The 14530-nt window shown below is 54.1% G+C and overlaps 6 protein-coding genes across 6 annotated transcripts; 4 read left to right on the top strand and 2 right to left on the bottom strand.

Annotated features, from left to right (window-relative positions):
- Positions 1-342: 342 nt before the first annotated feature.
- Positions 343-4316, top strand: W97_06174 (uncharacterized protein; the record flags this gene model as incomplete). Its single annotated transcript, XM_007784184.1, has 3 exons — positions 343-799; positions 852-1339; positions 1386-4316. 3 exons carry the CDS (start codon positions 343-345, stop codon positions 4314-4316), a joined length of 3876 nt encoding a protein of 1291 aa, XP_007782374.1.
- A 589-nt stretch (positions 4317-4905) lies between these two features.
- On the bottom strand, positions 4906-5697 carry W97_06173 (Clp protease; the record flags this gene model as incomplete). The annotated part of the gene is made up of 3 exons (XM_007784183.1): positions 4906-5306; positions 5367-5534; positions 5664-5697. 3 exons carry the CDS (start codon positions 5695-5697, stop codon positions 4906-4908), a joined length of 603 nt encoding a protein of 200 aa, XP_007782373.1.
- Positions 5698-6173: 476 nt separating this feature from the next.
- Positions 6174-7220, top strand: W97_06172 (uncharacterized protein; the record flags this gene model as incomplete). Its single annotated transcript, XM_007784182.1, has 2 exons — positions 6174-6282; positions 6367-7220. 2 exons carry the CDS (start codon positions 6174-6176, stop codon positions 7218-7220), a joined length of 963 nt encoding a protein of 320 aa, XP_007782372.1.
- A 258-nt stretch (positions 7221-7478) lies between these two features.
- On the bottom strand, positions 7479-8746 carry W97_06171 (L-iditol 2-dehydrogenase; the record flags this gene model as incomplete). Its single annotated transcript, XM_007784181.1, has 2 exons — positions 7479-8438; positions 8543-8746. 2 exons carry the CDS (start codon positions 8744-8746, stop codon positions 7479-7481), a joined length of 1164 nt encoding a protein of 387 aa, XP_007782371.1.
- A 996-nt stretch (positions 8747-9742) lies between these two features.
- W97_06170 (uncharacterized protein) lies at positions 9743-11520 on the top strand (the record flags this gene model as incomplete). The annotated part of the gene is made up of 4 exons (XM_007784180.1): positions 9743-9959; positions 10002-10702; positions 10763-11003; positions 11057-11520. 4 exons carry the CDS (start codon positions 9743-9745, stop codon positions 11518-11520), a joined length of 1623 nt encoding a protein of 540 aa, XP_007782370.1.
- A 1949-nt stretch (positions 11521-13469) lies between these two features.
- Positions 13470-14062, top strand: W97_06169 (uncharacterized protein; the record flags this gene model as incomplete). The annotated part of the gene is made up of 2 exons (XM_007784179.1): positions 13470-13679; positions 13739-14062. 2 exons carry the CDS (start codon positions 13470-13472, stop codon positions 14060-14062), a joined length of 534 nt encoding a protein of 177 aa, XP_007782369.1.
- Positions 14063-14530: the final 468 nt, after the last annotated feature.

The raw sequence follows: 14530 nt of genomic DNA, 5'->3' as shown, positions 1-14530 counted from the left end.
GATTCGGCCGTGTTTCTCGTTTCGTCTCCCTGCTGGCGTATCGAAGCTGCATTCAATAGCTTGATATTTCAGCGCGCCCTGGCAACATCGCAATTCCCGCACCAAGAGGCTAAGACACCAAGAGCCTAGGGAAGGTCGATGTTCATGTTCATGTGAGCCCAGACCTAGCAACAAACGTCATCGCTGCGTGCGCTGATCGGCTTCCTCAAAGCAAGCTCCTGATAACGTCCTATTTCCTCTAACCACCTACACATCAGCTTCCGCAGCCTGCGCAAGGCTGCACTATCTATCACTACACAAACGCCGTGATCCGGAGGGAGCCGCACGGTTGTCTGCGACAGCATGGCAGCGAGGCCGCGGACGCCCGCGCAGGGCGCTGACGGCTCGGTGCCAGCGCCCGACGCAGACCACATGAACCGAGGCTACGGAGGTATGGGCGCGCAAGACTTTGGCGGAGGTACTGGAGCTCCAGTTGAAACTTCTCCTCTATCGCAGTCGGTACCACAGCCAGGAACCGGAACGTCGGACGACATGGAGCAACGTCCCATGTCCAAAGGATCCACCGCGCCGTCAACCACACTAGCTTCTGAAGGACCGTCACGGCACAACACGCTGAAGAAGAAGAATTCGGTGAAGAGGCAGTCCAGCTTAAAGAGGAGCGGTAGCAAGAAGAGTCTGCGAAGCGCCAAGAGCGTCACCATTGACCCTGACGCGCTGGATCCTGGCTTCAACAATGTCTTCCATACGCCAGTTCCGACGCATGGCACTCCTACGGATATATTGGCGAACCGGTTCCAGGGTGGGTCTTTTACAGCTTCCTCTATAAAGCGCAGCACTAAACATCACCACAGCCTGGCGTAAGCTTCTGAAAGATATCATTACCTATTTTGGAGAGGTGCAAGCCTCTTATGAGCATCGGTCGAAAGCGTTGGTCAAAGTCTCGAACACTATCAACAACCTCAATGCACCTTCGCTATTCATTACTGATGGCGGCCTCAATGACGCCAACCGCATCTTGCGAGACTACCACAAGCACACCGTGATCGAGGCAGCGAAAGCGCGCGACATCGAGCATGATGTGATCACGCAGTTGACTGGCCTTCGTGCAGACCTAGCACAGAAGATCAAGGAGATCAAATCTCTCTCGGGAGACTTCAAAAACTCTGTGGATAAAGAAAAGGAGGGCACACGCAAGGCAGTTGCAACGTATCTAGAAGCGGTGGATATGATGGATAGCGATCCGCACGGTGCCGTGGGCAAAGTTGATCCGTACATTGTCCGCTTGAGTGTTGAGAGGCAGATTGAGCGTCAGATCGACGAAGAGAATTACTTGCACCGAGTAAGCGAATAGCAGCTTATTCGACATCTGGTGCTAATCAGGATAGGCGTATCTTAATCTTGAAACTTCCGGCCGCGAGCTGGAATCGATTGTCGTCGGCGAGATCCAGAAGGCGTACAATGCCTTGGCTACCATCCTCAAGCGCGACGCTGATGATTCGTACGAAGCTGTGGAACAGCTGCGCTCTGGCCCAATCGCCATGCCGAGAGACCGGGAGTGGAACCAATTTGTTGAGCATGACCCGCACTTCGTCAACCCGAAGCTCCCGCTCAGAAAGGTTCACGAGATCGAGTATCCTAGCAAGAACCACCCTGCTGCGACTGAGGTCAGAGCTGGTATGCTGGAGCGTAAGAGCAAGTATTTGAAGAGCTACACTCCTGGCTGGCAAGTCTTTTCCCATCTTCAAACCAAACAGCACCTAACGCCTTCAACTAGGTATGTCCTATCGCCAACTCATCTCCATGAGTTCAAATCGGCCGACCGCATCTACTCGCAACCACCAGTTATGTCACTGTTTCTGCCCGATCAAAAACTCGGATCGCATTCCGAGGCTGGATCGACGTCTCACAAGTTCAGTCTCAAGGGCCGTCAAGCCGGCGGCATGCACCGCGGTCACTCTTGGGTATTTAGAGCTGAGTCTCACGACACGATGCTAGCATGGTTCACCGACATCAAAGCTCTCACCGAAAAGACTGGCGAAGAGCGCAATGCATTTGTCCGTCGATCCCACGCCCGCAGCGTCAGTGGCAACAGTGCCAAATCTGTAAGCAGTGGATCCGGCATCGACGAAGACGAAGAGGACGAAGCGCCGTACTCTGCTCCTCCCGCAATCAAGGTATCAACCCCAGAGCCGGCACCCCAGAGGCCGCAACCAGGTGGGCGCTTCCCAAGTGACCTTCAAATCAACCGTCATTTGCAAGCCCCACCATCCGCTTCTAGTGAAGGCTCTGATCCCGGCAATGGGAATGAGGATCTGAGCACGACGGGTGGAGGCTTACAAGGTGCGGCTTTGTCAACAGGGCCGACGAGGGAGCATCAAGCCGTCCAACGCGAGCCGTCTCAGCGCAGCCTTTCGCGGGACAACCGCGCCGATGAAACCCCTGATGAAGGTAACCCTGCTCATAACGTATTCGTAGCCTTACCAGAGCCCTCGCGCGAACCCCAGCGGGAAGCCCCTCAAGAGCTTCCCACTAGCGCAACGCCTGCCGCCGCTGCAGCTCACCGTGACCCGACACCCAGCTACTTCCATGGGCACGACAAATCGTCTCAGGCCGCGTCGTCGAAGCCTCCAGACCAGGAACGTAAAACTGACAGAGACGACACACATTCATTGCAAGCCCCAGAGTCACGGAGTATCCACAATGCACCCGCAGCCAACAATAACCCGACTGCAACCTATCCGACGCAGCAGTATCAAAGCCAAGAGCATCCTACCCAAGTCTCTAACGAAGCACCTGCACAACAGCAGCCTTTTTTAGGGGAAACCCAGCCTGAGATCACCGGTCAGGCTGGGCCCTTGTCTCAGCCTTCTCCAGTAAGGCAGAACAGCAGCTACGGTGATTGGATGGCTCCGGCTGCAGCCGGCGTTGGCGGTGTTGCGGCGGGTGCTGTTGGGGCCGAGGCATATCGGAGGCATCAGGCGGCGGATGAGGAGCCTAAGAGGCTGAGTGAAGAAAAAGATATGCGACCGCAAGAGTATCAAGGGGAACAGGTTCCCGAATCCGAGCAGGAACGTTTCTCCGCCGGTGCCCCGCTTGTGGCGCCTCTTTATCTGAGCCAGAAACAGACCACTAAACCAGAGAATGTGCAAGAGCAAGACGGTGAGCCTAAGGAGGATGTTTCGCCTGCGCGTACGCCTCCTGCTGCACCGCTTTATATGAGGGAACAGCAAAGGGATAAGCAGGAGTATCAGCAAAAGCGAGAGAGCATGGCTGAGGAGAAACCTCTGACTACAGATACATCTCCTGAGGCATCTTTAGCAACTGGTCAGCAATACTGGGGTCAAACCCCAGTGAACCCTGCGTCTTTGGACATATCCTCGGCTGGATTCACGCCGGTAGGCGCGTCAGATGTCACGGCGCGGCAGCAAGAGGCGGGTTCATATGAATCTCCGCCTACAGATGCCATGCTGTCTACAGCAGGCGGTCTCGCTATGGTTCAGCAGAAACGCGACGAGCCGTCCTTCGAGCCGGTCACTGGCAGTCCGACATCACCCGCAACAACTCCCTTCGTAGAGCCGCAGCACCAAGACGATGAGATTCCGCCTGAGCGCGCTTCTCCAGGCGGGGCTGCCGAACCTCTTCTTCCTGCAGTGGATGCGGACCCCGAGGAACAGCATAAGGACCCACCATATCCGACCTCCGGCGTCATGGCTACAGAAATGCCAACCGGACCGATGCAGGTTCCTTTCTCGCCAGCTGAGCCTAGTCCAGCCGAGACACCTGTCCTCGATAGTGTGTACAATGCGCCGAGTGATTCTTTCGTCCCACCGGCCAGCTTCATGCAGGCTCCTTATTCACCAGCGGAGCGTAGTTCACCTCAGTTACCCATCCACAGTCCACAGACAAGCCCTCCTCGCGATTTCTCCGTCGAGCCAACAAATTCGAACTACAAGCAAACTCGCGCCCCAAGCGATGACCTCTCCCCGGCACCACCACCCGGCCCAGCCGTCTATGATGAGCCTAGAACTGTGGACGATGAACCCAGCGCTGTGGACGACAAGCCCAACACTGTCGATGAGGACCCGCAGCCCCAAACTAGGAGCTCCCTCAGCAGCAGCGCAGCAGCCTTCCTAGGCACAATCAGTAGTCCGAGCAGGTCATTCGCCGAGGACAGAACCGGCGGGCCGACGCAGATGCGCGAGACGGGCCACATCTTTCCGGCTCTGCTGAGGCATAATACTGATATGAGCGTTAGTCAGTTACATATTCCTGGAGAATACCCGAAGACACCTATGGACGAGTTTAAGGGGTATTGAGGAAGATGGAGGGCAGGGGTTCAGGATGTGGTTCCTTTTTTGTTAGTCGCTGCCTTTTCGTGCTACTTGAAGCGTGTTGCGCGTTGGTTGTGCTGAGTCCACTCGCTTGGAAAGATGGTCACGGAGGAGGGTTACATGTGGGGATGATGATACCCATTGCGCTCGCTCTGGACCTGGTGAATTGTTTTAGGTGGCCCCATTGCACTCTTCCTACTTCGCATACTTTGTACTTCGTTGTATATATGCCTAGCCGCAGCTCGTTCTCTCTCCTAATTCACGACCTACAACCATGCCTACTACACCATCTTGCTTTAGCGCTTGCAATGCCCTGGCGTTTTAGTATCCCAAATGGAAACGACAAGCGCCTTGCTGCTATTTACTACACATGATCATATCACGATACCAAGCGCTTTACATCCGAAAGTCCACAACAGGTTCCAGAGCAGGAGTTGATGGATTGGCACGTGAGACCCGCGAGCTACCATCTTAACTTTCTCTGCTGCAACAACCCGATTGTTGATATTTCTCAGGTGATTGAGCTGGGTATCTACGGAGTACATGCGACTGAAAACTCCTCACGTCTCCAACCCTAGAGCTTCCCCTCCTTCCCCTCCCCCCCAACCTCCCTCCTGTCTAAAATCCGATCCACAATCCCCAGCTCCAGCGCCTCCTTCGCACCCATGAAATAATCCCGCTCCATCAACTTCTCAATCTCGTCCAGGCTCTTCTCCTTGGTCATATGCCGCTGGTAGATTTGGTTCAGCTGGTGCCGCACGCGCAGAATCTCCTTTGCGTGGATCGCGATGTCGGATGCTTGGCCGAAGTAGCCTCCGCTCGGCTGGTGGATCATGACGCTGGAGTGCGGGAGGCAGAAGCGCTGGCCCGGGGAGCCGCCGCAGAGGAGGAGGGATCCCATCGAGGCGGCTTGGCCTATGCAGATGGTCGTTATGGGACTGCGGATGTAGGTCATTGTGTCGTAGATTGCGAGGCCTGGGGTGGCGGCGTTAATGAGGATAGAGGGAAGGGGAGAGGAGAGAGGAGAGGCTGTACCTGCGGTGACCGACCCGCCGGGTGAGTTGATGTAAAGGTTTATCGGCTTCTCGGGGTTATCGGCCTCGAGGAAGAGCAGCTGCGCGACGATGGATGCGGAGGTAGTTTCGTCGACTTCGCCGTTGAGGCATACGATGCGCTCCTTCAGCAGCCGCGAGAAGATGTCGTCTTTGACCGTATATCAGCGCGCTGTGTTTCTAGGGGTTCAGCTGGAGGCTCGTACATGTATGCCAGCCGCCTCCCTTACGCAGTCAGCCCCAGCTCTTGCGCTCCAGATCGGCGGATCCGGTAACCTACGATGGTCTCTGTCACGAATGGGGTGGGACTCCATGCTGCCGGAGGGGCTTTGGGGGGAGCATTGCGAGGGAGGCTCGAGAAGGACCGTATGCTTGTCCTCGCGGGACAGCAGCTCCGTACTTGAGGCCAGAGAGACGGGCCGAGCAACCTCGACATTCTGCTTCCGTCGGCTTGGTGGTTGCTGTTCTCTCTTGGAAGCTTGAAGGCGGGAGGGAAGCATATTCGCACGTGACAAGGCATATTGCCAAGATCGTGAACCTCGCAGCACCTTCGAGCATTCCACCTGCATCAACGTGTGTCTGAAAGGTGATGAAGACGCGCCTCACACCATTGAGGCTTCTACATACCAGCAAGCGTCTCACAATAGAACTGCCCGGCCTCGACCGCCTCCAGCATCGCAAGCAATATGCCACGACAGAGGCGCCGCAACCGCAAGCCACCGCGGTCAAAGATGGCCGCACACACCGCGTCCGCTCAGGAGATCGTCCTCCCCTCCCGTTGCCGCCCATAATGGACCCTATAATTGTCTCCGCTCGTCAGAGATACAAAGAGCCTAAGCACACGCCCAAGCCCAGCAGCTTGACGCCCTTCCAGAAGAAACTGCAGCAGAATCCCTATGGTACCCTAACCTCCCTCCCCTTCCCCTAGCCACCACTCCTCTCGAAACATTGGGAGGACTATATTGACGTTTTCCGCTCATTAGCACACATCCTCGCCTCTCCCGTTCGCATGTGCGGTTCGACACAAGTGCGTCTTCCCTCCTTCTTCCACGTCGACCTGTATACCAAGCTACATCCCGAGACGCGCGACCCATGGCTCCTCCCCACGACGCTCTCCGTCTCGTCGTTGGGGAAAAGAGTCGTCGACCAGGGCACTCCTCTCCGACTTCTGGGGAGACGCCGCATCGTCCAATACCTCGGCGTCAAGCGTAGATGGTTGTACGCAATGTCGCTGCGGCTGCGCGAGCAGCTTGGCGTACGTACGAGTAAAACTGTTTGGCGAGAGGATATGGCGGACCTCGTGCTCGAGCTGCTCAGAAACGCCGCGGTGAAAGAGCTGAAGCGGGTGTTTCAGCACAGCAACGCGAGTCTCGTTGTGCCGTACTCAAACGGCATCGCGAGCGTCGAGGGCCATGATGGTGTCGCTTGCGTCCTGGATCTCTCCGGCTCGACGACGATGAGGCAGTTCGAGGCGGCAAGAGCGCGGAGCGAGAAGCTGGCGGAGAAGGGTGATGATCTTGTGGAGCAGGTCCGCAAGATTCGAGACTGGAAGCGTACAAACCTCAAGGAACCTATGCTCGGGTCTGAGCTTTCGGTCAACCCAGCACCACGACTCGCGCCTGCGGTCAAGAATCCTCCGCTCCAGTTCGAAACGACGCAGTATTGGGGGAGTGAGGTACCCATCTACGACTTAGTAGGCCTTCTTGGAAAGGATCGCGTCGTGGGGCTTCTGGCTGGGACTGCCTCTGTGGGCGCGGAATACGCAGTTCTGAAGACGTCGAAGTTGACCGTTGCTGCGCAGACGTGGCTATACAAGCTACAGGTTTACTTAGTCTGAAGCGGTGCCTGAGATCTTCGCAGTGCATCAAGATTTGGAAAAACTCGGCAACTTATGGATATATCTGTGAGGTTCTTGAGAATCATTGGTCGTGCGCAGCGACTAATTATTAAGCTGAGAACCTAGAACGCCGAAGGCTCCCGGGTACTCCATGGTCGGCCTCTACGCCTCCTTCCCCCGGCGGTAAACCCTCAATATCTCTTAGCAGTTCCAGCCCAAAATTCACGCTACGTTGTTCCGAGACGGCGCCGCAATCAGTCACAACATTGCAGTCTCGTTGACTAGCTTCTTGTCAACACTAGGCCCATAGATAATACTTTTGATCCCTCGCCGCTCAAGCACATTAATGAAAGCCTGCTCCGCTTCTACAAATGAGAATTCGTGTGTGACGAGCTCCTTTACGGAGATGCGCCCAGACCGCAATAGCTCGACTGCAAACTTGTAGTCGCCTGGACCATATCGAAAGCTCCCTTTGAAAGTTGCTTCCTTATCGCAGATCTGCGCGACCGGGAAAGAGACTACCGGAGTCCCCAGTCCGGCCTGCACAAACGTCCCGCCGCGTTTGAGGGCGTGGATGCCGCAGTTGATACAAGGCTCCGCTCCCGTGGCTTCAATGATGACATCCGCTCCCTCAGAAAGCCTTGTCTGAGCCAGCATGATATCAGCATTGACTTCAGCCAGCTGCGAGCTCATCAGATAAGTCGCAGTGGCGCCGAATCGTGTGGCAAAGTCCAAACGGGATTGCACGATATCCACAACCACCACAGTAGCTGCTCCAGATGCACGCGCTACAGCACAGCCGAGCAGTCCGATCGGACCTGCACCGAAGACGATGACCGATTTACCCTGCATATCCCCAGCGAGTCTGCAACAATGCACGGCTACAGCCAGAGGCTCAACCAGTGCCCCTTCCTGGAAAGAGATATGCGGCGGAAGGACGAAACAACACTCCTCCGGGAGAATATAATAGGTTGCGAGTGTGCCGTCGTAAGGGGGTGTGGCGGCGAAACGCATTGATCCGCAGAGGTTGTATCGGCCACTTCGACACGCCTCGCACGTGTTGCAGCCTACGCCGGGCTCGAGGGCGACTCGATCACCGACTGCTAGGCTTTTGACGTCGGGACCGCATGCCTCGACGATTCCCGCCGACTCGTGACCTAGTATGATGGGGTTATCGACGACGTATTTACCGATGCGGCCGTGGTGCCAGTAATGGATCTACTCGACAACGTTAGCGACAGACCTATACACAAAACTCTATGAGGGTGGGTGGAGACCAGACATCCGTGAGCTCCGTATGGGAAAAACGAGGAGCTGCTTACATCAGAGCCGCAAAGTCCGGTTGCGATGACTCTTATCAGGACGTCCCTTGGTGACTGTAGTGTGGGCATTGGACGTTCCTCGAAGCCGAATTTTCTCGTTTCCAGAAGGACAAAAGCATGGTTGGGTACGTCCTGAGTAGACCATGCTGGTTTCTCTTCGTTCAATTTCTGGTCATGGTTCTGGGCACTCTCGGTTGAGAACATGGTACAAGACTGCTTGAGAGGTTGGGTATGTGAGCCTGCTTAAGAGTTTGGATGTGGAAGACCGCTTGAGATGTCGGATACGGGAGTTGAACGTTTGATCGTAGGCAAGTGCTCTTACTTGTAGCTTGAGCAAGCCTGTCCGCCTCGGGACACATCTTCGATCTGTCCTCCTTCTCCGATGCTCCTCATGTCTGAGACGGGTCAGCATATGTGGAGAGCAGGTCTCGTCCGCCGATGCACGCTCCGTATCACGAGAGCAACCTCCGCACGCACGCAGAGCTCCTCGTTCTCACGATCTTAGTCGATTCTGGGCGGAACCGAGTCCATCAACTGTTAGCCTGGCATGCCCAGACTCGCGCAGTCTCTGACCAGACGACGGGAGCCGAATCCAGCTGCTGTTTGGCCCCATCGAAACCGGGCTTGAATGCATTGCTCATGCGCATTTGACACTCAGTCAGACACTGACGTGGTTGCGCGAAGAGCCGAATGCCAACTGCCGATGGCACATCTTCTGGTGTTTAGTCGTTCGGTTCCGGCGGTCATGGAAGAAGTGCGTGCCGGTGGACGGTTCCGTAAGGATTTACAGGGGTTTCGGTTCCGAAGTCCAAGCCTTCCGCCGCCTCCTCCGCTGTCCGGTGTGCCAAGCCCTGCTCCGAGCGTCGCACGAATCAGCTGGGCTGGGCCAAAACATACCCGGGATGCCCCCTAGCCCACAATGGACTTCTTGGGGTCTCCACGTTGCTCTCCGCAGGCCCTGCAGATGGCGCCTAAACCCCGCGATGGCGCTTCTAGAAAGGTCATCACCACGGAGCCGGCGGCATGGATTATTGCGATAGATGGATGTTGATACTTTGGGAGTCATGTATATAAGGAAGCTAAGGGGACGCTCGTTCTAAACCATCGAGCAAAGCAGTCTTCTGCACATCGAGTACTCGTCCCATCAATCCATCACAGACACAACTTGACATCTTCAGCAAGAGACTTATCCTCCTAGCCATGAATCACAGAAGACCTTCTGCTGTAGAGTACAACTCTGCAATCAGGGAACGTTCCCACTCTGTGGCCGCTCTGGTCAAGGAACAGGAGAGCTGGCTTGAGAGGACTCTCAAGCCCAAGAAAGTCACCGCCAGGTATCCCATCAAGGGAGCAGCATTGCTCTTCGCAACTTGCGCCTTCGGCAGCTTGGGTGACGCGCTTTTTGGGTACAACTCTGGTATGTTACCTTGATCACTTCGAAGATGTCCGCTAACGCCAGTAGGTATCTTATCCGGCTTGCTGGTCAATCCGATCTTTGTGAGACGCTTCTTCAGCGACTATGGAGGCGCCGACGGCACTACGGCTCACATCAATCCTTCCATCACTGGCATATTTGTCGCGTGCATGCAGGCATCCGCAGCTGTGGGAGCGCTCTTGGCAGGAAGACTCGGAGACGTCATCGGTCGAAAGAAGTGTGTCCGCCTCGGCGGTTTCATCTACTTCTTCAGCGCTTTCATGCAGATTTTCGCTCCTGGGTTCGCACTCTTCGTTGCCGGTCGCACCATCCAAGGTCTAGGCGTCGGGATTCTCTCCATGACCGTCCCCATCATCCAAACTGAGATTGCGGCTCCCCACAGAAGAGGATTGATGGTCGGAATCGAGTACACTTGTCTCATCGCTGGGTATATGCTGTCATGCTGGGTCAATTACGGCTTCGATTTCCTGCTTCCAGATCCGATGTCCTGGCAGGGTCCATTCATCATTCAGATTGTACTCTCGTTCATCCTGGTGGCAATGTCCTTCTACCTCCCGGAAACCCCTCGGTGGCTGGCAAAGGCCGGGTTTATGCAGGAAAGTCTCCAAACAGTCGCCGACCTGCATTCCAATGGCGATATACACGCAGAGCATGTTCAGCAGGTCTTTGTAGAGATTCAAGAGGCGGTCATCTACGAAACAAACCTGGGAAAGTCTGGTTGGAAGGTGAGACCTCGGATAAGCTTTTTGCCATGATGTTTCTCGAGGCTGACAAGGCTGTACTAGGAAATGTTCACCCGATACCGCAAGCGTACTATTGTCGGTATTACAGTCCAGATGTTCGCTCAGCTCAACGGAATCAACATCATCTCCTTTTACCTTCCAAGCACACTAGCGTCCGCCGGATTCGACAACCGTAAATCGCTCCTTTACACCGGCGCAAACGCTATTCCATATACCGCCGCGACTGTTGTCACATGGTGGTTAGCGGACAGATGGGGTCGGAAACCTTTGCTTCTCCTTGGAGGTGAGTCCTAGGGAACGCAAGTTTCGTTGGGTTGACTGACTCATGGAATGTAGGCATTCTAATGGCGGTATTATTGGCCATCGTCTGTGCCTTTACCGAAGCCAACTTCTCAGTCACCACCGCAGCTAACGGCCAATATGCTTTCGTCATGCTGTACAACATAGTTTACGGGTTCACTTGGGGTCCAATGCCGTGGCTTCTGCCTGCCGAGATCTTTCCTCTTCGCGGCCGCAGCAAGGGTATGGCACTAGCCACTACCAGCAACTGGATCTTTAACTTCATCATTGGTATGGTTGCACCAGACGCTTTCGCCGCCATTGGTGGCTACTTCTACCTCGTCATTGCGGGTTTCTGCCTCTTCTCGGCCGGCCTGTCGCAGTTCTACTACGTCGAGACCGCAGGCCATACCCTTGAAGAGATTGCAGTGGCCTTCGGTGACAAGGCTTTTGAGGGCAATGACGAGGAAATCATGGATATTGTCGAGTTGAAGAACGAAAAGAAGAAGAGTGTCGTTTGAGTAGGACAAGGATGGCACGTACGAGGGCTTGGAGGTGGCTGCAGATTGATCTCGCAAAGGATGTATCGAGCACACTCGTTAATGTATCTCGTGCTGAGGGGCCACGCTGGGCACGGTTGATGAAGGAATGATGAGCTTTAGCAGGAGATGTACATACCAGATTGACAATGTTCATTGCTTTTGGGATTCGGGAATGGGAGTTTTTACATTCGGAATGCCATGCAGACTACAATGAGACTATTGACAAGCTTAATATGTCTTACCCCCTTCGATGCTTCACGGGTCTGGGCGGCTGAACCGACTCAGTGTTTTACATCGCTCGACACGTAGGTCTACCAATATGGACGGTCATATGATTCACTAGCCGCTTGTAATATTCCGCTAGCTACTCTATAGTTTAAGTCTCAAGTTCAATGGCTTTGTCCCTTGAACACCGTGAGCCTTGGCATGGCGATGATATGGAATTTACTCGCCTCCGTTCACCAATGATCGCGCTTATTTGGAAGCTCCGGACTAGTGCCATGATAAAATCGATTGTACTGCGATGCAGTGCTTCCTTGAAATAAGGTTCAGCCTTGTGCGGTCCGCCAGCCCTCCCTGATTCTCGCTGTGGAACGAACCACTCAGGCACCGTGTTGAGCCAATATGATTATTCTATTGGCTTTATGCAGCTGGGAGAGCGGGCAGTCCGTACAGGGTTGACCCTTGTAGCTTCAAACGACTAGTGTCCGTCTGGAGCATCATAACCACCACCGGCCGCTCGACGAGTGACTCCTCACGAACCTAGTGATTCAGATGTGGACAATGTGGAACACTGAATCGACTTTCCATTATGGCTCGCATCGGAATATGTATGTGATTTTTTACAAGTGCAAACTCACCTGAAATACGTTTCCAACTCGCGTGAAAAACTCGGCTTTTATCTCTTTTCGAGCCTGTACAAGAGCGTCGTTGGCATTGTGACCTTCGGAAAAGAAGTGTCGTACTTTACTATCGTCAAATGCTATCGGGTTATTAGCCGCTGTCTAAGAGGCAAGTAATAGGCACGATCTCCTATGTAAATACAAGCATTCTCATCATACTGTCCATCGAAGTCCAGCAAGATCTAAAGTCAAGACATAATATAGGCTTACATCAGCATATCATTTCTTCGGCCTAGAGCGCCTTTGGGAGCTCAGAGCGCGCTCCGAGTGACCTAAAGTCCTCATGAGCCGTCCACGAGGAGGTCTAAACACTCCTATCCAGCAGCTACAAGTGCTACACTACTCGTAGTGCAGGAAGATCGCTAACCGGAACTCGACTTAAGGTCGCTAATTCATCCTCCTGGTTTCCGGCTTTCACAATCAACCTCACCGATTCTGCAGGTGTCTCGCCAAGTTGGCTTCGAACAAGTGAACAATGGCATCCATGGATGTTGGCTGCCCAGGAGTTCTCCTGGCTTCCGCGGCTGATCGACAGTCCAAGCGCTTGCTCACCTGCAGGGCTCGGCCAGGGTCCGTGAGTCCCCCGCATTCCTGCACGTGTATGCCATGAGAAGCCCATCCACCGGTTCCGACGGCTCAAACATGAGATCCTTGATGCGGCATTTTTGGCGGGGAAATGGAGGGAGGGAGTGGAAATGACAGCCGCTGTCGATCAGACTCTCCGTCGGAAGTCCACCCCGCATGCCGCCACCAAACTCTTGATCGCTCAAACACCTCACAGCCCGTCAACGAGCCTCTAGGCAATGGAAAACCCGCGCGATGTCGGAGTGCCCAATTTTGATCACAGCTTTGGAAGACGCGTGAGAGGAGAACTGGTCGACACCGGCCGATAATACTGTTTCTCGATACACTTCATTCAGCCTCTATCGTCCCATTGAGGCATTTTTGGAGACTAGCATCGACGACCTCAAGACCTTGAGCCCTGTGGAGCGAAAATCGATTCAATGGGCGCTATTTGAATGCGCCATGGCACCATCACGAATAGTCGATTCCCACCTCGTTGACCGCGCAGACGGAACCAATGGTGGGAGTTGGCGCAAGGATGCCACAGACGAGGCATTCATACTTGAAGGATGGAGCGAAGGCTTCATGGTTGGAGCCTTGATCATCATGTGCTGCGTCACTGTCGCGAACATGAGAAGAGGCGTCCTGCTGCACAAACTGATCTTGCTCGAGGTGTGTCAACGCTCCAAGCCTCCAACTGGGTGACAACTTTACCAACATCTCTGATTCAGCTCCTGCTCGCTATAACGCACGGCACCTTCTGCTTCATGTCATTCGACGGCTACGGGTGGTACCTCTCATCGACAGCTGCGTTGCTGTACTGCTCATACTTCTTGCACAATGTTGTGGCATGGATCAAGATCAAACCCTTTTTCACCGACTCGAGATCGCTCTTCCAGCCAAAGACAGGCAAGATAGTGAGCAGAGTATACCTTATCACACTTGCCATGACCGTTCCTCCAATACTTCTACAAATCGTGAATAACTTCCGTTTCTTCAACAACATCAACGACTTTTACCGTGAAGTACGGCCGACAGAGCCTCTCTTCAGGTGAGGAAGCGTTCGTACCGTTTCCACTCGCTTTATGGGTCTTCAATCTCGTGCATTCCACTGAAAGCTGACTCGTACCCAGGGACCCATGGTGGATATTCACCGTTCTCACCCTATTCCACGTCATAAGAAAATGCTACAGCACTTCCATTCTTAGCTTGATAGGTCGACGTCCTCGCTTTGGTATCCTTCTAGCCGCCATATGTTTATCCATCATTTTCACCCTCATGGATGTCCTTGCGGTTCTTGTTCCGAGTATAAGCGGCGCTGTGGATGGGTAAATTAACCTTGCATACTCGTCATACTCACAGTGAACGAACATCGCTGACTTCCAGCCATTGTAAAGTATCAACCCATACTGGAAGCTCGCCTTGATCTTCAAATGTCTTACCGACAGCATCATGTTAGACGACTTCAAGACTGAACTGAAAAGATTATCAGATAGAAACTTGGAAAGCGAATGGCGTAACAA

The sequence above is a fragment of the Coniosporium apollinis genome (genome assembly GCF_000281105.1).
Source record: "Coniosporium apollinis CBS 100218 chromosome Unknown supercont1.31, whole genome shotgun sequence".
In the NCBI taxonomy this organism is placed as follows: Eukaryota; Fungi; Ascomycota; class Dothideomycetes; genus Coniosporium; species Coniosporium apollinis.
Note: the sequence above shows the minus strand (reverse complement) of the source record. Positions and strands in the feature narration are given on the sequence as shown.